General features: G+C 35.3%; 2 protein-coding genes across 2 annotated transcripts; one reads left to right on the top strand and one right to left on the bottom strand.

The window, feature by feature from the left end:
* The first annotated feature begins 6339 nt into the window (after nucleotides 1-6339).
* LOC133071250 (olfactory receptor 4P4-like) lies at nucleotides 6340-7275 on the top strand. The gene has a single exon (XM_061163829.1). It carries the CDS (start codon nucleotides 6340-6342, stop codon nucleotides 7273-7275), a length of 936 nt encoding a protein of 311 aa, XP_061019812.1.
* Nucleotides 7276-12993: 5718 nt separating this feature from the next.
* On the bottom strand, nucleotides 12994-13932 carry LOC133071197 (olfactory receptor 4P4-like). The gene has a single exon (XM_061163698.1). The coding sequence runs from the start codon at nucleotides 13930-13932 to the stop codon at nucleotides 12994-12996; it is 939 nt and encodes a 312-aa protein (XP_061019681.1).
* Nucleotides 13933-23922: the final 9990 nt, after the last annotated feature.

Here is a 23922-nt window from a genome sequence, read left to right as displayed (position 1 = left end):
AAAATAGTATGTGCTAGAAATTCTTATAAAAAGATCCTAACATATTTGCTTATTGTTTTAAACCTAATTCTTGACGGCTATCTGAGAACTCCTGGATAGGGCATGCACAGTATACACGTCAGAGAACATAACAGAGCAGGAAAGTTAAAGATCACTTTCTGGTGTGAAATAAGCAGGGTCTTTAATAAGAAGACCAGCCAACCCTCAAAGTTTCGCCTGCTTCAGAAGCCCTATCCTCCAACCAACCAGATTTGTATTATTGAAAAATAAAACTTCAAAAATTAACACAAATGTTTCTGTTTTATTTTTATTCTTGGAATAAAAGTTGTGACTGTGGATTATTAAAAAACTTGGAGACTGCAGCAACATGGATGGACCAAGAAATCTAAGTAAAATAAGTCAGACAGAGAAAAACAAATACATGCAATCACTTATATGTGGATTCTAAAAAAAAAAAAAAAATTACACAGATAGACTTATTTACAAAATAGAAAAATACACAGACACAGAAAACAAACTTATGGTTACCAAAAGAAAAGGGGAGGGGAGGGATAAATTGGCAATTTGGGATTAACAGATAGAGACTACCAAATATAAAATAGATAAACAACAATGATCTATTGTATAGCACAGGAAACTATACTCAATATCTTGTAATAACCTATAATGAAAAGTAATCTGAGATGGAAAATACACATACATATGAACATACATATATATGAACTGAATCACATGACTATATACCCAAAACCAACACACCACTGTAAATAAACTATAGTTTAATAAGATAAACAAGCAAACCCTGCATTGTCAATATCAACCATTAACCAGGGAATTATGATTTAGCTCCTTCACTTTTGCACTGTAATCTCCTCCCTTCTTAGGTTCTCAAGAGCATCAGCCATACTTCTCTCTTCAGATGGATCATTAATAGCACATATAATATCAAGAAAGCACAGTGAGATTCTTTGTAATTTAGTGAGTGACCCTACTAGTTCTTGCATTCAGGTTATTATCTACCTTTCATTATTTTTGGCTAAGACATTTTACAACTCAAAATAGAGAAGTTGATTCTCACAAAATAATATCAATATCAACAATGCCTGGACGTAGAAATTCAAATTGTGTCAGGTGAAATGCAATTAATGATAGCCCCTTGGATATTTGACTATTTTGCATCAACTTATAAATTCATTTTAGCACCCCTTACTGATGGTAAATATGTGGTGAACTGTTGCCTGAACTGATTTTAACATCTTATTGGTTTCTACATTAAATATTAATAATAAATTCAATAGAATCTTTGAAATGTCCATTCATCATTTGCATAAAAATTCAATTATATTCTCTTTTAAACTGTATCCTTTGACAAATGGTAAACTTTAAAGAAACTATAGAAATAGATCCATTCACAGACACCCACTGACTGTTTAAAAAAATTCAATGGTACATTAAAAGATCTTAGAAGCTTTCAGACAAACAATAAAGATTAAGTAAATATCTTAAAGGATTAATTCAGTTGTATGATTTCAACTTTTCAACAAATATAAATACTACATTTTCAGGTAAAAAATGGATGAGAAAATACAATTGTCTTATGGAATTACATAAAGTAAAATTCAAGAGGCAACTAAGGAATAAATATCTGTATAACATAAAAATGTCCAAGATTTACACTTGACTAAAACTTCTATAGATTGAAAAGAAATGACCCACAACTTCCTATTTGTTTATTTAAAATATACTATTTGTAATTATACACTTGCTTATTTTCTTGTTTGTTTCATTGCCTGTCTCTTTCCTTAGTCTCCAGCCTCACTGAGGACAAAGGCTGTTTTGTTCACCACTAAATACATTCTCTAGGGCTTCCCTGGTGGTCTATGGTAAAGAACCCACCTGCCAATGCAGGAGATGTGAGTTTGATCACAGGGTCAAGATGTTCCCCTGGAGAAGGAAACGGAAACCCACTCCAATATTCTTGCTGGAAAATTCCATGGACAGAGGAGTCTGGCAAGCTACATTCTGTGGATTTGCAAAAGAGTGGGACATCACTTAGCGACTAAACAACAACAAATGCATTCTCCATAGTAAGTTTTGTCCAAGTCAGACCTTTTAGAATTAGGAGATAGTAAATATTTTTATAAGAATAAATTTATGAGACCATTTTATTTTTGTTACAATTCTTTTTAAAATATGTTTTCTGCAATATACATATGGAGAATTCAATCAGGAAAAAGCATATCTTTTTAGAAAGGAGTTTGCCTTACAAACTTATATGTAAGTTTGCCTTATAAATTGGGAAATTGTCTGTGCATCTGCAAGACAGCCCATGGGGGCATGTGAGTTTCCCCCCCCCGCCCCGCCCCACAAATAAAAGCATAGGGGTAAAGCATAGAAGTCTTTTCCAGGCATCAGCCAGAAATTATAATTCCCTAACAAGCTTTTTTTTTTTTTTTCTCCCCAGGAAAATTTAAGTCTTAAGTCCTGGGTCTACTCTCTGAACTTTTAATTCTAGCTGTAGGGTTCTCAGTATTTCCCATGGTAGCCGACTTCAGTCTCCCTCAGCTGATTGTGCCCTGTCCTGACAAACGAGCTTTATATACTCCACGTCCATAGTCATTATATACTCCATCTCCTCATAGTCTCCATGTCCATGTCTGATCTCAGTGGTTTGGATGTTGATGCAATAGGGAAATGTAATTAAGAACTTTGGCATATTTATTTATTAGGGAGAAATTGAGAAATTGAAGCTATGATTTACATCTTTGGCGAAGTATACTGATGGGAAATTTCTATATCTTCAGAGATATTGAGACCTTTTCTATATTACACATTTTGTCAGAATTCTCCTTAAGTGCCAATTTAACATCAAGCAGAATATATCATGTATATATGTATGTGTGTAACTTTTCTATAGAGACAAAGGTAAAATATCACAGAGACACATTTATTTTTTTTAGAAATGGAAAAACTGCATGCTAAAAAAAAATCTCAAAATTAGTTCAATTTACCAAACATATCTGTAACAGCGGAACTCACGAGTTCTCTTGTAAGATTTTATGCAATTAGAGATGGATTACTGCATGGAAATGATAATTTTTAATATTCTGACTTTATCTTAGGTGTGAAGCCTCATCTTATAAGAAATGTCTGATGAGTTAAGCAGCTGGTAAGTTAAATCCAGTTCCTAATTATAATAGTGACTTTCCTTAAAATGAATATTTGAATCATTCTGATTGCATTTATGGTCTAAGCCTTCTAACTAACCTCTGAAAAATTCCAGAAACTTTAAAATGCTATTTTTACTATTTGGGAAAACCTGGCTTCAACTATCATGAATGGTGATTTGCACATGAGCTCTTAAAGTTATCAGTGCCATGTCTCTCAGCAGATATCAAAATATTACTAGATTTACTTGTCTTTTCATATTTCACAAATTTAATCATATTATTAGCTCTTTGAATTCCATTATGGAAAAATGTTTAATATAAAGAAGAATGCACTGGTCCAGCAGATAAGTGGACAGTATTGCAGTGAAGAAACAGAAGATGTATTTAAAAAAAATAAAATCAAAACTCCAGTATGCTTCTAAGATTATGCAGAAGCAAAAATGTATGATGAAATTTTCAAACAAGCTACTTGAATGGATAGTATTTAAGTGGTAGGTTTCTTTTTCCTAAGTTTAGTTGAGATGAAGAAAAATTATCAAAGGAGAACATAAACATCTGTCAATTTGGATAAGGTTAATTAATTCAAAAGAAAGAAAACAAAAGTATTAACTGGCTGAAATAAGCAGTACATTTATCTTCAGAAATGTGGGGAAGGCAGCTCAACGCAGACCAAAGAGAAAGGTTTTGCTCAATGATAGGCTGTTTCCCCAAAGTGAGCAAGCCCAGCCTCCAGGTAAGAAAGAGCAGACGGCTTACGGCAGGGAAGCTCTGCTATGTCTTATCCATATTTATCCCGTGTTACAATATGACATATTTTAAATAAGCTATTCAAAACGTATAGTAAGAATAATACAATATATCATTGATATGACATATATGATGTCAATGACAATGAATATGTACTAAATGTTTTATCTTAATATATACCAGTTTCTGTCCTAAGCTGTTATATAAGTGACCTCATCACACCTTTACAGCAGATCTCAGAGTTAATTACAGTATTATTCATTTTATAGGTGAAGAAGCTGAGCTTATATATTTTATCTGTGATTATGCTCCAAGTCAATTTTGGAGCCAGTATCTCATTCTATGTTGGTCCAGAACTCATAATCTTAATTATGAGTTACTAGAATCTACTACCACTCAAATAGTGTGAGGACCTCCTAAATTTATAACACTATGGGCTTCCAAGAGGAAGGAGGGGAAACTAACATGTTTTTGAGCATAAAGTTCTGTATATGTAAGCTTATTTACATTCCACAGTAGTCCTGTAAATTAGGTACTGCATGCTTATTTTAAGGAAGAAGGAAAAAGTATTTAAGGAGGTGAAGACTCTTGCATGTGCTGAACACGACTCTATCTCTGAAGTTTCTGATATTACTATTAATAATATTTCCTATCTTGTTTAGGGAAGGATAGTACAAGATACAATTCCTAAGATGGTGTACTTATATTTTCTCTGGGCCTTGATCTTATAGTTAGTAATCATGTGTGTGTTATTTGCTCAGTTGTATCTGACTCTTTGTGACCCCAAGGACTGTAGCCTACCAGGCTCATCTGTCCATGGAATTCGCCAGGCAAAAATATTTATTGACGTGTATAGCCATTCCCTTCTCCAGCAGATCTTCCCAACCCAGGGATTGAACCCTGGTCTCCTTCATGGCAAGCAGACTTTTACCATCGGAGCCATCAGGGAAACCCTTAGTAATTGTTGAGGATGGCTAGTAATTATTAAATATATAGTACTTTCCAGATACTGTTTTAAGAATTTTCATATTTAGAAACTAATTATTCAAAAAAATCACCATATAAAGAGATATTATCTTTACCTTGATTTTTACAAAGAAGTAAACTGAGGCACAGGAATTGTAATGAAATTGCCACTGTATTTGTTACTTTTCATAGTCTCAATGTATCAGGCAGAGAAGGGAAGGCAGGAGAGAGGTAAACAGATGTCTTCCTCAAATTAATGGAGAATCAGAAATCACACAATATTGGGATCTGGGGAGATCTTCAGAGATTATCTAATCGCTTTATTTCATGAATGGGAGCCTGGGATCCTAGGGAATGAACAACTAAGCAACAGAATGGGAGGAAAAAACTAGGTATTTTGTCTGCTTATATAGTGTATTTACCAGATGATTACCTGAATACAGGTATAACTGCTTCTATTTTAGAGAACTGAAGAGATTCTTTTATATAGTCATGCAGATTGTGTGGGTGAATTCTCTAAGAAATTAAGGGAAGAAGTGCTACATCTTGTTTATTGTATTGTGTTTGGGGGAACTATTTTGGAATTAGAGGAGCCCTTTTCTCAGTATATTATTTCCAAACTAGGCAACTATAATTACAGTCTGACAAGACTTAACTCAAATAACCTCTAAATGTTAATTTATTTTGAAACAGGATATAATCTTGCAAGAGAAATATAGACAAATAGGAAAAGCAGAGTTATAGATATATTAACCTAGAGATGCTACAAATTAAGTTTAAGAAATATGGAAGTTTCATGGAGTATTTCACATGAAGGAATTATTTCTTCTTAAAAGTCAAAAAGGATTATGAGTCCACTCCTAAAAATGATTTGTTCTTCAATTTTATAATGAATTGCCTGACTAAAGGGTGATTGATTATTTCTTGTACTATTCCTTCAAAATTACAGCACTTTGTTCACTTTCCAGTTTTTTTATTTAATTGACATTTATTTAACACTGACTCTGCACCGAGCACTGTAAAGCCCACCCACACTCCCTACACCAATTTTGTGATTTCATTAGAAACCACTTAATCAAGCAGCTTCTGTAGTTGCCTCTATTTTGCATCCTAATCCCTAGGCTAGGGATTACAGTATTAATCCCTACTTAACACTATTATCTCTTTTTTTTATTCTTGACAAATATAATTCCTTGCTTCCTCACAAAATAATTTAAATTATATAAAAACTGGAACTTTGTCTAATTTATCACTGTATGCTTAGCTCTTAGAAGAATATTAGTACTAGATATTCAAAAGAGTTGTATTAAACAAAAATGATTTCAGTGGGTCTCAAAATAACGTGTCTTTAAAAGGCATTGGTGCCATTTTAAGTAGATAATAGGTTTCCATTTTCTCATCAATGATTAATTTCATTGCTTTCATCATTTCAGATAACTTTCTTGACCATCAGATCATGGAAGATAGAAATAATGTTACTGAATTTATTCTCTTGGGACTTTCTACGGACAAGAAAGTTCGGATCCTCTGCTTTTTATTTTTCTTATTCTGTTACCTGGCTATTTGGTTGGGGAACTTGATCATCGTGATTTCTATTTCATGCAGTCAGCCAATCACCCAGCCCGTTTACTCCTTCCTTAACTGCCTTGCACCCTCAGATCTCTTCTACACCTCCACTATGTCACCCAAACTCATGACTGACTTACTGCTGGAGAAAAAGGTCATTTCCTATAAAAACTGCGTGACACAGCTTTTCACCACACAGTTCTTTGGGGGGATTGAGGTCTTCATCCTCACAGGAATGGCCTATGACCACTATGTGGCCATCTGCAAACCTCTCCACTATGCCATCATCATGAACAGGCAAAGACATCACTCAATTCTCATAGCATCAGGTGCCGGGGGACTTCTTCATTCTCTTGGTCTATTTCTTCTTGCAATTGTTTTACCTTTCTGTGGCCCTAATGAAATAGATCACTATTTCTGTGATGCATATCCTTTGTTGAAACTAGCCTGCACTGATACACACAAAATTGGCTTTTTTGTCATTGCCAATTCTGGCTTGATGGGACTGGGGATCTTTGTGGTTTTCATGGCCTCCTACATTTTGATTTTGTATAACGTGCACACATATTCTGCAGAAAGCCGCCATAAAGCACTTTTCACCTGTAGTTCTATCACAGTCGTGATCCTCTTTTTCATACCTGTCATCTTTGTTTACATTAGACCTGCTACAACATTACCAGAAGATAAAGTGTTTACACTCTTCTACACAATTATTGTCCCCATGCTCAACCCGCTTATCTACACACTTAGAAACATGGAGATGAAAAATTCCATAAGAAGAGTTTGGTGCAATAAAAGGTTCTGGGAAGGAAGGCTAATGATTTGAAGGTCATTCATCTTTGATGCCAGTGACTGTCTTCTCATCACTCCCTCTGTTGCTGATTCTTTCCTGCTAATGGGAAAATCAGTCAGAATGTGTAAAAGCCAAGTCTTCTAAAACAGCTTGTCTTCAGTGGTTCCTGCTTTTATTTTCCTCTCAATGCATTTTCCTTGATTTCACTTTTCACTGATAATCCTCTTTGTTAAAAAAGAAAAGAAAAGAAAAAAAAACTTTTTGCAGAGTGAAAACACACTGAAAAATCTGGAGGGAGAGTGGTCCTGCTTCTGTTGGAGGCTAAACCTGGGGGAGACCTGGCTGTCAATACACTTGGCCTCAAGGTATGAAAGGTAATATTATGTTAAAAGGTAAAAGACAGTTAAAGAATTCGCCTGCTAATGCAGGAGACACAGGTTCGATCCTTGGGCCAGGAAGCCCCTGGAGAAGGAAATGGCTACCCACTCCAGTGTTTTTGCCTGGGAAATCCATGGAGAGAGGAGCCTGGTGGGCTACAGCCCGTGGGGATGCAAAACAGCTGAACATGACTCAGCAACTAAACAGCAACAAAAAGGCAGTTACAGGAAAATAGGAGCAATCACATACTGCAAACTCCTTTCAGAACTGTACACCTAGCCTCATGTCTTACAACTCTAGACTTCTTTTAATCAAATACCTAGAGATTTTTTTGTGCATTTGTGAACCACTATTATTTTACTTAAGTGAAGAGAATATATAGATCTAAGTAGAACATAGTGTAAAGTCCAGTCTTATAGTCTACATGGCATGTTCCTCTGAAAAGCAAGTCACTGTGTGATCTGTTTGTGAAGTGACATTGTAAGCATTGGGGAAAATATATGTGTTTATATATATATAAACTCATGCTATTTTAACACACAAATTCATGCTATTTTAACTGAGTTTGACATTAAGTATATATGATCAAGGAATAAATAAACCACAACTGACTTTGCTACAAAAAAGAAGAAAATATAAATCCCTTCGTTCCTCAGAATAGATGATCTATCTCAAGGTAAAAGATTTTCACTTACTATCTAAATTCAAGTGTAGAATAATCCTAAAATAATATTTGACAAAATATAGATCAGACTCAGTGATGGGAATATATATATGTGTGTGTGTGTGTGTATGTATGTATATTCTGCTGCTGTGCTTAGATATATCTGACTCTGTGACCACGTGGACTGTAGCCCACCAGGCTTCTCTGTCCATGCGGATTCTCCAGGCAAAAGTATCAGAGTGGGTTGCCATGTTCTCCTCCAGGGAATCTTCCCAACCCAGGGACTGAACCCAGGTCTCCCACATTGTAAGCAGATTCTTTACTGACTGAGCCATCAGGGAAGCCCAAGAATACTGGAGTGGGTAGCCTATCCATTCTCCAGGGGATCTTCCTGACCCAAGACTCAACCAGGGGTCTCCTGCATTGCAGGTGGATTCTTTACCAGCTGAGCTACCAGGGAAGTCTGATGTGTGTAATATATATATATATATATATATATATATATATATATATATATAGAGAGAGAGAGAGAGAGAGAGAGAGAGAGAGAGAAAGTAGAGAGAAAAAAATGGAATTTTTGAGCAATTATCTGATGGAATTTAATGGAGTTAAGACTATCTTTGAAGAAGTAAGATTCATTTACCCAACTATCAATTTTCCTTAAAACTAAATCAGGTGTTCCTCAGTTTTATCTAGTCTGATAATCCCTTCCACTCTATTTTCTGCTTTTTCTACTATAAATGCATGCTGCAGTCCATGGGGTCACAAAGAGTTGGACACGACTGAGTAACTGAGCTGAAATGAACTACTGTACATGTCATTTCTGAGGATGAAGACTTTGATCTCTGCCTTTACGATGACTTCCTCCTTGCTAAAAAGCTTTAAATAAAACTTTGAGTGTTGCCATCAATTTTATGGCTTTTGGTTTCCCTTACCTGACTGCTTACGGGGCTTCCCAGGTGGTGCTAGTGGTAAAGAACCCACCTGCCAATGCAGGAGACTTAAGGGGCATGAGTTCAGTCCCTGAGTCTGGAAGACCCCCTGGAGGAGGTCGTAGCAACCCCCTCCACTATTCTTGCCTGGATAATCTCATGGACAGCGGAGCCCGGCAGGCTATAGTCCATAAGGTCACAAAAAGACACTACTGAAGCAACTTAGCACACACACACACAAACCTGACTACTTAACTGACTTAACTGGACTTTGCCATTTGATGCTTAGAAAGAATTTTATCTGCTGAGTTTCAATTTGCACCTCTGTAAAATAACATAGATAATTAGATCAATATTTCAGAACTAGAGTTTATAGAGCTTTATGAGAAAAAAATTACCACATATATCTTATGAAGATTGAAATCATATTTTATTATAATGTTACTTTTTTTTGTTACTTTTCAAATTGGTGCTTTATTTTATTTTAGTAATATCCTTTATCTTGACGAGGTACCATTAATTAAACAGCATGCTTCTTTTAAACTTTGGGTGAAAATATGCAATTTCACCTCAAGTTTTCCATCCTACCAAACACTGTTACCCTATTTAGCAATTTAATAAAATGTTATAAAGCTCATGAAAGAACTATAGTTCTTTGGAATTAAGACATTTGTAACTGGACAAGAAGAAATAAAAAGTAACACTGTTAAGACAATGACTAACAATTTCAAAGGAGGATTTAGAAAAGTCTGATAATTCAACACAAATCATAATTACTCCCCAACTAAATGCTTTAAAAGTGGCATTTTTTCCCCTGAAATTCTTACTATCACATTTAGTGTTTTCAGTTCAGTTCCAGGTAACTTTAAAGAAGTTCTGATTTCATTCCTTAAGAGAAAAGATTATTTTTAGCACTTTTTTATTCTAATAATTTACAATAATGAATGGCTGAATCCATCTCATTTTATTTTGTATTCCTTTCAATGGCATATGAGTGGGTAAGTATACTCACAAATATTTAAATATACAAACATTTTTGCTACATGTTAATATGTAGACATTTTTTATTATATGCCTTTTCTTTTTTTTCATTTATTTTTATTAGTTGGAGGCTAATTACTTTACAATATTGTAGTGGTTTTTGTCATACATTGACATGAATCAGCCATGGATTTACATGTATTCCCCATCCCGATCCCCCCTCCCACCTCCCTCTCCACCCTATACCTCTGGGTCTTCCCAGTGCACCAGGCCCGAGTACTTGTCTCATGCATCCAACCTGGGCTGATGATCTGTTTCACCCTAGATAATATACATGTTTTGATGCTGCTCTCTCGAATCATCCCACCCTTGCCTTCTCCCACAGAGTCCAAATTTCTGTTCTGTACATCTGTGTCTTTTTTTCTGTTTTGCATATATGTTACTTAAATATGCATGAACATAAGCCACAGAAATCTTCTACTTATATTTCTGATATAATGAAAAAGTAAAAATAAAATATTTATTATAAAATTCTTGTTTCACAGAAATTAAATTACAGAAATTATTAGAATTGTATTCTAATATTATTATTAGAAATAATATATATATTTCTAATATAACATTAGAAATAAGAACAGTAGCAAAACAATTTTGAGCAGTTTCTATTCTAAGAACAACAATACACATTTCCTTTCAGCATCACAATTAGCTTATAAGCTATTTACTAATATCTCTAAACAACAGAGGGAAAAAAAAAAAGAACAAGGTCTTTTCAGGGCCCCTCACTTAGTAAAATATTATTTATCTGCATGCTTCCTGTTCACTTGTTACTAAATTCAAATTTTAATAAATCACTTGAATCATAACTGCCATCTCTACTATTAGTACAATTTTAAAGTAACTCAACATTTTATAATAATAATTTTATTGGAAAACAAACTCTTTTAACCTAAGGTAAGGTATTAAAAAATGAAACACTTGTTAATAATTTTCTCATTGCTTCAAGATACCTTTAATGAACTAATGCAAACCAGCATGCATCATGATGTAGACGTCATAATAATTCATAGAATTAGCTAGGTTATCAATTGCTCTAATAACATTTTTTTTAATTTTTAGTACCTATATGAATATTCCCCTTACTTCCACATTTGAACGCTTCTGAAATTTTTCATTATACACTGTGCTATCACATTGTTTTGTCTTTCCCTATATGGATTTATTTACATATTTGCATTTTGTATTTACATATTTGCATATGTAAATTTACATTGATTTGCATATTCAGTCTATCTATAATTTTTTCCCCTCACACGTGCTGCTGCTGCTGCTGCTAAGTTGCTTCAGTCGTGTCTGACTCTTTGTGACCCCATGACCCACAGCCCGCCAGCTCCTCCGTCCACGGGATTCTCCAGGCAGGAATACTGGAGTGGGGTGCCATGCTCACCTCTAGGAGCTCCTCCCCACCCGGGGGCTGAGCCCACATATCTTCCCTTGGCTGCATTGGCAGGCGGGTTCTTCACCACTAGGTCCACCTAGGAAGCCCCTATACATGTGCAACATAATGCATTATTCCTCCCCTTCGAATTATTTTCATGATGTCCAATGAATCTTATTTTGCTAAAGAATTAAGAAAAAAATAAAATCCAATTATTTGAAAAGAGATGCTTCTTGGTTCTATATATATCTAGGGATATCAAAGTGTATAGAAATTCTATGGAAATTGAAAATGTGTACTTTTGTTTCGGGCTTCCCAGATGGCACTAGTAAAGAATACGCCTGCAATGCAGGAGACGCAGGAGGCCTGGGCTGGATCGCTGGGTGGGGAAGATCCCCTGGAGGAGGGCACGGCAACGCGATGGTAATGGAAAACCTGAAGTATACACTGGATCGAATAATTTCAGTACTATCATTTACTTCTGTTTTCAAAACCCCATTGACTTCAACTAAGATAACATGCAGATCTGCAATGTTCCTGCCACTAACCTTTTCACTAGAAGAATATCCATACATCTCAGACATTGAAAAGTAGGTAGACATCCTACTTGCTTGATACAATCCCATTTTATGTCCATTATTTCAGCATAATTAGTCGCAGAACTCCACTTTTTTACACTCAAATATCTCAATTTGAGCAATAAATCATATAGGTATCCTTTTTATTTCCAAACTAATGTTTCAATATATATGAAGATATTGTTATGGTAAAAGGTTATATAATTATTAATTTTTGTCATTTTAAGATGATTTCATTAAAATCACTTTAGAAACATGTTCCAATTTTTATATAGTGATTCTCACATAAATCATATTTTTGTTGTTCAGTTCCTACATAACTAAATTTTGCTTTTCAAATAGTGCAATGAATATGGGACGTCCTCAGCTGAATAGAAAATAAGACTTTAATTTTTGATACTCCTTTTTTATGAGAATGCAGGGAGTATAGCAAGGTTCTATGGACTTTCTGTCTGGGATGATCAACATGATTGTAGCTTATGTACACTTGGAGATTTGTTTCATGGAACCAAAGTATGGGGAAATTAAAATGGTAACATCCATTTAGCGACTTATGGAAAGAGAAAAAACAATCAAAGCAAAGTGTCACTTCAACAAGGAAATGATGACTCCTGTTACTAGGGGAAGATGTTAATTAGAAACATGGATTGATAGAATAAAAGGATTTCAACTGATACTATTGTTTATGCTTAGTTTTTCTAGAGCAAAGTTCATTGTTTATTGAACTAAAGTAAGCAAATATCACTTGAATAAGATGTGTAATGAGGAAGCAAAGTGATTTCAGATGCTTTGCCTTGCAATCAAAAATAGTTTCTGGCACCAGACCTTCCTCAAGGCATTCTTCATCTCTGCATTTCTGAGAGTGTAAATCAGAGGGTTGAACATGGGAGCAATGATGGTGTAGAAGAGAGCAAACACCTTGTCTTCTGGGAACGTTGTGACCGGTCTAGTGTAAATGAAGAGAACAGGCACGAAACCCAGAACCACAACTGTGATGTGGGAACCACAGGTGGAAAGAGCTTTGTACCGGCTTTCTGTAGGGTAAGCCTTGATGGTGTATAATATCAAAATGTAGGACAGCATCACGACCACAAAGATCACCAACCCCATCATGCCTGCATTGGCCACCACTAGGATCCCAACCCTGTAGGTGTCTGTGCAGGCCAGTGTCAGCAAAGGATACACATCACAGAAATAGTGATCTATTTCATTGGGGCCACAGAATGGCAAGTTAATGGTGAGGAGACCCTGGACAAAGGAGTGCAGAAATGCCCCAGCATAACAAGCACTGACCATGGCAAAGCGTCTGGTCCTGCTCATGATGACGGTGTAGCGCAGGGGCCTGCAGATGGCCACATAGCGGTCATAGGCCATCACGGTGAGGACACAGATTTCAATCCCCCCAAAGAAGTGCATGGCAAAAAGCTGCACCATGCAGGCAGTGTATGAAATTGTGCTACATTCTGCCAGCAAGTCAGTGACTAACTTGGGTGTCACTGTTGACGTATAACACAGATCTGATAGAGCAAGGTAATTAAGGAAGAAATACATGGGTTGATCATTTAGCTGACTGCATGTGATAGAAATCATGATGAGCAAGTTTCCCACCCAAATAGCTATGTAACAAAATAAGAATAGTAGGAAGCACACATGTTTGATTTTCATGTTCTGGGAAAGTCCCAAGAGAATGAATTCAGTGATGTTATTGGTATATTCCATGGTCTAATGCAGTGAAGACTCAGTGAGTTTGCCTGAAAAAAAAAAAAAAGACAGGTTAGAATGAGAAATATTGACTAAGCATGGAGTCAATCAGGGTGAGTGTTGGAGAAATACATCCATTGAGTAAATCAGCTTCCTATACTATACTTTTAAACAGTTAATTCTAAACCTTGTATGAATATCTTGCCATATAATATACCAGATCTGATTATTTTCTAGAGTGAAAGAGAATAGTGTTGATAAATACACTTGCTTAAGTATAAACAAACATGCACAGTCATCTTATGTATGGGATGAAAAGTGAGTTTAGGAAAGATACATTTCCTTTCCTGAAGTGGCTTGTTTGCTTAGGAGATTCAAACAAGCATATTTAAAGTGAAGGGAGTAAAGTAAGTTGTGCAATTGCCAGGTAGAACCCTGTCTTTGTTTAAAATGTTGATATTTTCTTGTGGAATGTGATTTTTTAAACTGTTGCACTAAATCATTATTATCTTTATCAGTGAGTTGCTTGCACACAAGACAAGTGACTCATTTGTCTGACTGATGAAAAGCTATGACAAACCTAGACAGCATAAGAGATTTCACTTTATCAATATAGGTCCATATAGTCAAAGCTATGACTTTTCCAGTAGTCATGTACAGATCTGAGAGTTGGACCACAGAGAAGGCTGAGCGCCAAAGAATGGAGGCTTTCAAACTGGGGTGTTGCAGAAGACTCTTGAGAGTCTGGACAGCAAGGAGAACAAACAAGCCAATCCTAAAGAAAATGAATCCTGAATATTCATTGGAAGGACTGATGCTGAAGCTGAAGTTCCAAAATTTTTTCCACCTGATTAGAAGAGCCGACTCACTGGAAAAGACCGTGATGCTGGGAAAGATTCAGGGTAGGGGGAGGTGGGGGTAACAGAGAATGATATGGTTGGACGGCATCATTGACTCAATGGACATGTATTTGAGTAAACTCCAGGGAAGCCTGGCGTGGTACAGTCCACGAGGTCACAAAGATTCAGACACACTTAGCGACTGAACAAGAAGAAGCTCTGATTCTGGAAAACGGTCTGATATATTTGCAAGCATTGTGGACAAAAACAGTAAAGAAAATACTGTTTCGGGTGAAGCAAAAGTAGCTGTGACATTTCTTTTAATTTAATAGGAAAAATAATAGTAATTACACATAAAATTGAGAAACAAATGTTGCCAAAATGACTAATAACAATAATATATAAGTGAATGGCATTTGCTTTATAGGGATCAGGCTTCAATAATTTTTATAATAGAATATTTTATAATTTGATTAATTATAATGTCCCTGCTTTGTTATCCTTTAGGTTACAATGATTTCTTTAAGAAATAATGACAATTTCATAAATAAATATCCCAAGAAAATATTTTTCAGAATACCATGCATATTATTAGCATTTCTATAATCAGAAAAATAAATAAAAGTTACTTTCTTAAATAGCTTTAGTTTAGGTTGTAGATACTTTCATTTCCAATTAATTAACCAATATGCTTCTATAGTTTATAAGCATATTTTTAGTCCAATAATTTCAGATTATTTTGATAATTTGCTAATACAATCCTGGAGGAAAGCATATTCTAACTGAAAAAAAAAAATGAATAGAAACATTCCATTAATTCGTAGGCAGGAGAGTTTGAAAATCTGTCTCTCTCATGTTAACTAGATGTTATCCTAACAAAATGGGAAAATAATTATAACGCTTAATTAGTTTCCTTTTTTTCCCTTAAATGTCTCTCCTTCACAGCCTTCAACTTAATATCAGAGACTTCATAATCATGCTATTTAAAGTATAACTGACATTTCTAACACTTCCACATTATTTCCAATTTCCTTTTTAATATTAGAGTTACTGATTTTATATATACAAGATCCTCATTTTCATATTTATGTAATTTAAAGAGAACATTTTGTATGATAAACTACAAGGACTAACATTTCTGCTAAGACAAATTCATTATTTATGACAAATTTCTCCTTTTTAATATGAGCATTTCTAGTATAAACATAAATATTTCATGGTAGTGCAGGTAGAATTAACAGGTACATACTGTGCAATCAGTTCAGTTCAGTCGCTCAGTCGTGTCCAACTCTTTGCAACCACATGAACCACAGCAAACCAGGCCTCCCTGTCCATCACCAACTCCCAGAGCGCACCCAAACCCATGTCCACTGAGTCGGTGAGGCCATCCAACCATCTCATCCTCTGTCATCCCCTTCTCCTCTGGCCCTCAATCTTTCCCAGCATCAGGGTCTTTTCAAAAGAGTCAACACTTGGCATGAGATGGCCAAAGTATTGGAGTTTCAGCTTCAACATCAGTCCTTCCAATGAACACCCAGGACTGATCTCCTTTAGGATGGACTGGTTGGATCTCCTTGCAGTCCAAGGGACTCTCAAGAGTCTTCTCCAACACCACAGTTCAAAAGCATCAATTCTTCTGGCCTCAGCTTTCTTTATAGTCCAACTCTCACATCCATACATGTCCACTGGAAAAACCATAGCCTTGACCAGATGAACCTTTGTTGACAACGTAATGTCTCTGCTTTTTAATATGCTATCTAGATTGGTCATAACTTTCCTTCCAAGGAGTAAGCATCTTTTAATTTCAAGGCTGCAGTCAGCATCTACAGTGATTTTGCCCAGAAAAATAAAGTCTGACACTGTTTCCACTGTTTCCCCATCTATTTGCCATGAAGTGATGGGAGTGAATGCCAAGATCTTAGTTTTCTGAATGTTGAGCTTTAAGCCAACTTTTTCACTCTCCTCTTTCACTTTCATCAAGAGGCTCTTTAATTCTTCTTCACTTTCTGCCCGATTATTTTCTCTTTCACTTTGTTTTTCTTCATATCATTGTGCATAGACTATTTCATACAGCATAATAAAAATAATCAGAAGTATGCCGAAATATTAATAGCTAAAATTAAAGCCATTGCAGTTCATATCAAATTGATTTTTAATACAGGTCTTTCACAGACATAAAAGATAAGTAATGATAATAATACCTAATATTTCCTGAAAGAAGTTTTAAACATTTTATATGAATTGAACAATTAATCCTAATAAGAGTCCAGTGATCATTTTATTATCTCTTATTTTATAAAAAAGGAAGCCAAATACTTAATAATTTGGGTAAATACTGATAAATACTAAAGACTGTTTTTAGGTTTATTTTAATTTTCTTTCACTATCCAGATATTGCTAATTTGGTTGTCGGGTACAAACTAGTCTTATGATTCTAGGGACATGTTATTTTTATGTGTTTGTTTTTGTTACTACTTTTATAACCAAGTTGTCTTACACAAAAATTTGTGAATAAGCTTAATGTTTCCCAACAGTTTCAAAGGTTTTTCTCAAGACCTGTACCAATTCTTGGCTAAACTAGTTCTATTTGCTCTCTGTGTAACTGTTCATCCTATTCTCAGTTTTCCTGATTGAGTTTGCTCTACCTTGACATTCAGGATCCTCTGGTATTAAGGTTTTCTATACTGTAACATTTTGCTTTTTTAATTACTCACTAAACACGTATTATGCAGAGTAGCAAAGGAGGCAGCAGAGTGATGAATCTCTATATCAGTACATTCCCTTAACTTATTTTATCTGTACCCTTCTTTCTCTTTAATATTTTTTTTCTCTTCCATCTTAAGTATAAGGTTTTTTCTTCTTTTCTTTAATATATCCCCATGTGACACAAATGCTATCATTTCTCCATGAATTTCTCAAAAACATACCAAAAATCTGCTAAATTTTGACATCTGTTGAAGCATATGACAAGGGGAATTAACATATGTAATCAGCATGTTTATAGATAAAATTTAATTTAAATTGTATATGCAAAATTTATCTTTTGTATTTGAAAGCAATTATTATTTACTATAGCTTGATTGAAATTTTACTTACCAGGTGATTATCTCTTTAGATAAAATCCTTTATCTCTGAGTAAATGGTAGCAATGTTTTCAATGCAGTCAGAATCTTAACGACACTACTAAAGTTATTGAATTTTATCTTAAAATCAGCTCACATGAATCCTGATTCTGGGACTTTTCTGCTGTCCTTACAGAAATAGGAATTGCTCTCCTGATTTTTGAAACTAAAATCATCTAAATTTTTAGATGATCTAAAAATCATTTTGATTTTTAAAACTGAATCATCACTGGCAATTATGTTGAATAGTGCTTTTGTTTTCTACCAAAAGTTATACCTCCTCTGTGGTTCTGGGAATGGAAATGTACACATAAGCCTTCTGTTTGATTTCCAAGAGGTGTTTAAATAGATGACCTTGGAGATTATAACCCACAGCTCCCCAAAGAAAAGCTGGCCAAGTCCTTAAAAAACAGTTATGTCACAGCTATTAATTCCTTATACTCTGAGGAATGTGAGTACAAACTGAAAGCCCACTTATGTTCAATCCTGAGACTATACATCATGTCCTTTATGTTGAAACAAAATTTGAGGAAGAACTAAGAGATAATGTCTGAACAGAGGAAATATTAGAAAACACTGAAGAAGCCAAAGGCCAAGAAAATCAGAAACAGGTTTTTTATTTTATTTTTTGATGTGGACCTTTTTTAAAGTCTTTATTGAATTTGTTACAATATTGCTTCTGTGCTTCTGTTTTATGCTTTGGGTTTTTGGTCATGAGGCATGTGGGATCTTCACTCCCCAATCCAGGGATCAAACCCACACTTCCTGCACTGGAAGGCAGAGTCTACTGAACTGTCAGGGAAACTCCAGACCAAGTTTCGAAGTTTGGTTTACTATGGAATAAACTGTTTGGAAAGAGAATGAAAAATATTCTCTGTGTTGCTTCAAATCTAAAGCACCCTCCCAACCTCACTAGATGCTTTATTGTATAGTTTTAAATTTCAACTAGTTTAAAATATGTGCTTATTTCAGTAGAAATATAACTGCATTGTTACGTTTCAGATGAGGTGGTCAAAGTAATGTGTATTTGAAGAAAATTAATTTGTATCACAACATATGATATTTTAAACAGTAATCTCTGTGTGTGTAAATGGAATGCACCTTCCAGAGTCTCTGGTTCAAGTGAGCTATAGCTGTCCATGAGATCTCATCAGGTTTATAAACCTCTATTTCCATAAAAAATACAAACTTCTATTTCCATAGAATTTTTGTAGTTTCTTAATGTTATGAAATGTCATTAACACTATCGACATACTTTTCTCTATTAATTTTGCTCTGACACTAATATGAATACTACCTTTCTTTTCATTAGTATTTACCCACTCAACCTTCTTCCTTTACTTTTAACCACTTTGCATCTTTATTGTTTAGGTTAATCTCTTTAAAATGTATGGTGGTGGTGGTTTAGTTGCTAAGCTGTGCCCAACTCTTGCAACTCCATGGACTGTAACCAGTCACTCTCCTCTGTCCATGGGATTTTCCAGACAAGAATACTGGAATGGGTTGCCATTTCCTTCTCCAGGGGATCTTCCCGACCCAGGAATTGAACCTGGGTCTCCTGCGTTGTAGGTAGATTCTTTATGGACTGAGCTAAGAGGGAAGCCCCTTTAACATGTATGACTATATTTAAAAGTCTAGTCTGATAATTATTATCTTTTAGCTCAATAAATTAAATCAAACAGTCTGACATATCTTCATGGATTCATTTCTATAGTTCTATATCTGCTTTATATTTTTAATATATTTTTATTTTTAATCTGTCCTCTTTTCTTGTCTTTTAAGAATAAATTTGTTTGTTTTCCCCTCCTGAGATTTTGGAAATTTTAATTTCTGTCATTGCTATAGAAATTTGTCACATGTGAATCCTATTTATTATTTAAAAGAAGATTTTTTTTTCTCAGTAAGTCCCAAGAAATATACTTCTTTCTTTCAATAAGAATCATGGGATTCTGAAGCAGCTGACCTCAAGTGAAAGCACTTCACTGCTAGAGATAGTGGTCCCAGGCCATCTGATACTGATCTTCAGGGGAACAAAGGTTCACACTACGTTTGTTTCCATAGTTCCTAAATGCACAGCTAAAATAGACACTTTTTTTTTTCATTTATTTTTATTAGTTCGAGGCTGATTACTTTACAATGTTGTAGTGGTTTTTGCCATACATTGACATGAATTAGCCATGGATTTACATGTGATCCTTTCATTGGATTTTTGGTTCTTATTATGCCCAAATATAAGTCCATGGAATATAATTTCTCTGTCATTACTATGTAGCCAAAATAACACTGTATCTCTGATGGACATGCATATATTAAGGTCACCATAATAGCAAGAACAAAAACAAAACATAAGCAATAGGGGGCATTAATTGCTATTACAAGTACTTCTCAAGTTACTTGTTTAGCTTGCGGATAGATACACCTTGAACACTGACAATGGATGTTCATAAATTGTCTAGATGATGACTTCAACTGCACCTCCTGCTTCAGATTCAGTAATTCGAACAAAAACTCATGTTAATCTCTAAGGATTAGGGTCTCTGAGGCAAAAGAGTATAGACCCTCCTAAGTGAAACACTAATATCCCTGCAAATTTGGAAAACTCAACAGTGACCACAGTACTGGAAAACGTCAGTTTTCATTCCAATCCCAAAGAAAGGCAACGCCAAAGAATATTCAAACTATCACACAATTGCACTCATCTCACACACTGGCAAAGTAATGCTCAAAATTCTCCAAGTCAGGCTGTAACAGTACATGAACCGTGAGCTTCCAGACGTTCAAACTGAATTTAGACAAGGCAGAGGAACCAGAGATCAAATTGCCAACATCCACTGAATCATTGAAAAAGCGAGAGAGTTCTAGAAAAACATCTACTTTTGCTTTATTGACTACTCCAAAGCCTTTGACTCTGTGAATCACAACAAACTCTGGAAAATTCTGAAAGAGATGGGAATACCAGACCACCTGACCTGCCTCCTGAGAAATTTGTATACAGGTCAAGAAGCAACAGTTAGAACTGGACATGAAACAAGAAACTGGGTTCCAAATAGGGACAGGAGTATGCCAAGGCTGTATATTGTAACCCTGCTTATTTAACTTACATGCACAGTACATCATGCGATAAACCAGGCTGGATGAAACACAAGCTGGAATCAAGATTGCTGGGAAGAAATACCAATAACCTCAGATATGCAAATGACACCACTTATATGGCAGAAAGCAAAGAAGAACTAAAAAGCCTCTTGCTGAAAGTGAAACAGGAGAATGAAAAAGTTGGCTTAAAACTCAACATTCAAAAAACTATGATCATGGCATCCGGTCCCATCACTTCATGGCAAATAGATGGGAAAACAATAGAAACAGTGAGAGGCTTTATTTTTTTGAGCTCCAAAATCACTGTAGATGGGGACTGCAGCCATGAAATTGAAAGAAAAACTATGACCAACCTAGATAACATATTAAAAAGCAGAGACATTACTTTGTCAACAAAGGTGCATCTAGTCAAAGCTATGCTTTTTCCAGTAGTCATGGATGGATGTGAGAGTTGGACCATAAAGAAAGCTGTGTGTTGAAGAACTGATATTTTGAACTGTGGTATTGGAGAAGACTCTTGAGAGTCCCTTGTACTGCAAGGAGATCAAACCAGTCAATCCTAAAGGAAATCATTCCTGAATATTCTTTGGGAGGACAGACATTGAAGCTGAAACTCCAGTACTTTGGCCACCTGATGCGAAGAACTGACTCATTGGAAAAGACCCTGATGCTGGGAAGGATTGAAGGCAGCAGGATAAGGGGACCACAGAGGATGAGATGGTTGAATGGCATCACTGACTTGATGAGCATGAGTTTGAGCAATCTCTGGGAGTTGGTGATGGACAGGGAAGCCTGGCATGCTGCAGTCCATGGGATTGCAAAGAGTCAGACACAGCTGAGTGACTGAACTGAACTGAAAATCAAAGTGGTAAATTTTCCACCATGAAGAAGCTCAGTGATTGCCAGCAACACATCATCAAGTGAGAATGATATCTAAGAGGTTAGGTTTGAACATGTCTTGTACGCTTAAGAAATGTTCATGAAACCCTTGCCAAATTGTCTCTTTTCCCTCAGTCAACAACTGTGATCTTATGGTGGGTTGGCCAAGGAGGAAACACATGATTGCATCTGTTTGCATTTAGTTCTACCAGAAAATCTGGCACTGACTCAACATGGAATGTTATAGCATTACAGCCTCAAACACGAATATTCCCAAAAGGATAATGGTGAAGAAATTATTCTCAGTAGTCAAAACTTCAGCCAATGCATTTGATTGTCTAGTTTGTATAGACAATGAGATGTCTAGATGTATAGGACTGTTTCTAAACATGGCATTTGATAATGGTTTCACTGGACATTTAACTATTTAGAAAGCATAACATAGAAGGTGTGAAAATGAGATATATTTTTTCACAGCTTCCATACTATACAGAAGCCCAAACTAGTCCATTGAAAGCCCACACATACAGGACAGATGCAGAGTTTTATGGCCAGCAGCTCAGCTGAGGTCCCAGCTCACAGTCAACCTCAACTTCCAGGCATGCAATTCAAGGTATTAAAAGATTTCAGCTTCTAGTTAATGAACTTTTTTAAATTTATTTTTTATTGAAGGATAATTGCTTTACAGAATTTTGCTGTTTTCTGTCAAACCTCAACGTAAATCAGCCATATATCCCCTCTTCTAGCTCCCTCCCAACTTTTGAATTATCTAAGCTTTGACCCCAGACATCATGGAACTTAGATAAACCATCTTCAGTATATCTAAATTCCTGATCCCAATCACAAAGACAAAGACTAATTTAACATTGTGTACTTTTCATATATTTAATTACATACTATGTTTTTCTTTTTTAAGTTTTGAGTATTAATTTTACAACCTCTTCTTATTGTGACAAATTATTCAAGAAAGTTTGCAACCTGAACTAGAAGAGAAACTAACATTGTCCAGAAGGTTTAGGATTTGCATTTCCCTTTTGAGAGAGAAAGAGGGAGTCTATCTTTGCAGAAGCATCTTATTTGGCAAAAACAGAGATGTTATTGTTTTTTATAAGGAGATTCAAATTTAATGTAGAAGAGTGGTAATAAACTCTAAGTAGCCAAAGGAGTTAAATGTTACACTCATTTACCTATTAGCTTCAACTCAAAAATCCACGTTTAAATGCTCTCCTCTGAGAAGCTGGAAGTAAAATCTAACAATATTTGTCCTCTATTAGATGACTTTCTATTAGTTTATGTCATTAAGAGCACCCTAGAATAAGATTGGCAATCCAGAGGAGAGAATTAGAGAATTGGCTGTATGCTACTAGAGAATTTATGTTTCAGTAATTAAGGATGCTTATTTAATATTGATCTGATATTTTAAGAGGGCTTGCCTGTTAGCTCAGATGGTAAAGAATCTGCATGCAAAATGGGAGACCCATGTTAGATCTCTGAGTGGAGAGTATCTCCTGGAGAAGGGAATGGTTGCCCATCCCAGTATTCTGGCCTGGAGAATTTCATGGACAGAGGAATATGGCAGGTTACAGTCTATGAGGTTGCAAAGAGTTGGACATGACTAACTAGCACTTTCACTTTAAGAACTGACATAATTATTTTATTCAAATCTAGTAAATTTAAATAAAACTTATCAATATATCCACTTCCCACTATTCTCCATCTACTATTTCCTATAAAATTAAGCATTTCAAAAGAAAAAAAAAGAAACTTTCATATATATATATATATACACACACATATATATATATAAGAAGAAATAGAATATTTTATTGCACAGTCAAAATACAATGTCAAATTAAGGAATTCTTGAGACAGGTATGAGAAGAGAAAAGAGGGAAAATAAACATGAAAAAAATTAAATTTCCCAAGCAGGAGAGACCTGAGAAAATGCTGAAGAGTCTGTAGCCAGCTTTGCAATCATTGTAAACTCCTTGAATGTCATCCCATACATCTATTTTCAGGGCTCATGATATTTCTAGCCCTAAAGTGATTTTCTGAAATATTTTTTTTCATGCAGG

This window comes from Dama dama, chromosome 1 (genome assembly GCF_033118175.1).
Source record: "Dama dama isolate Ldn47 chromosome 1, ASM3311817v1, whole genome shotgun sequence".
NCBI classification, from domain to species: Eukaryota; Metazoa; Chordata; class Mammalia; order Artiodactyla; family Cervidae; genus Dama; species Dama dama.
This window is presented reverse-complemented; position numbering and strand designations above follow the sequence as displayed.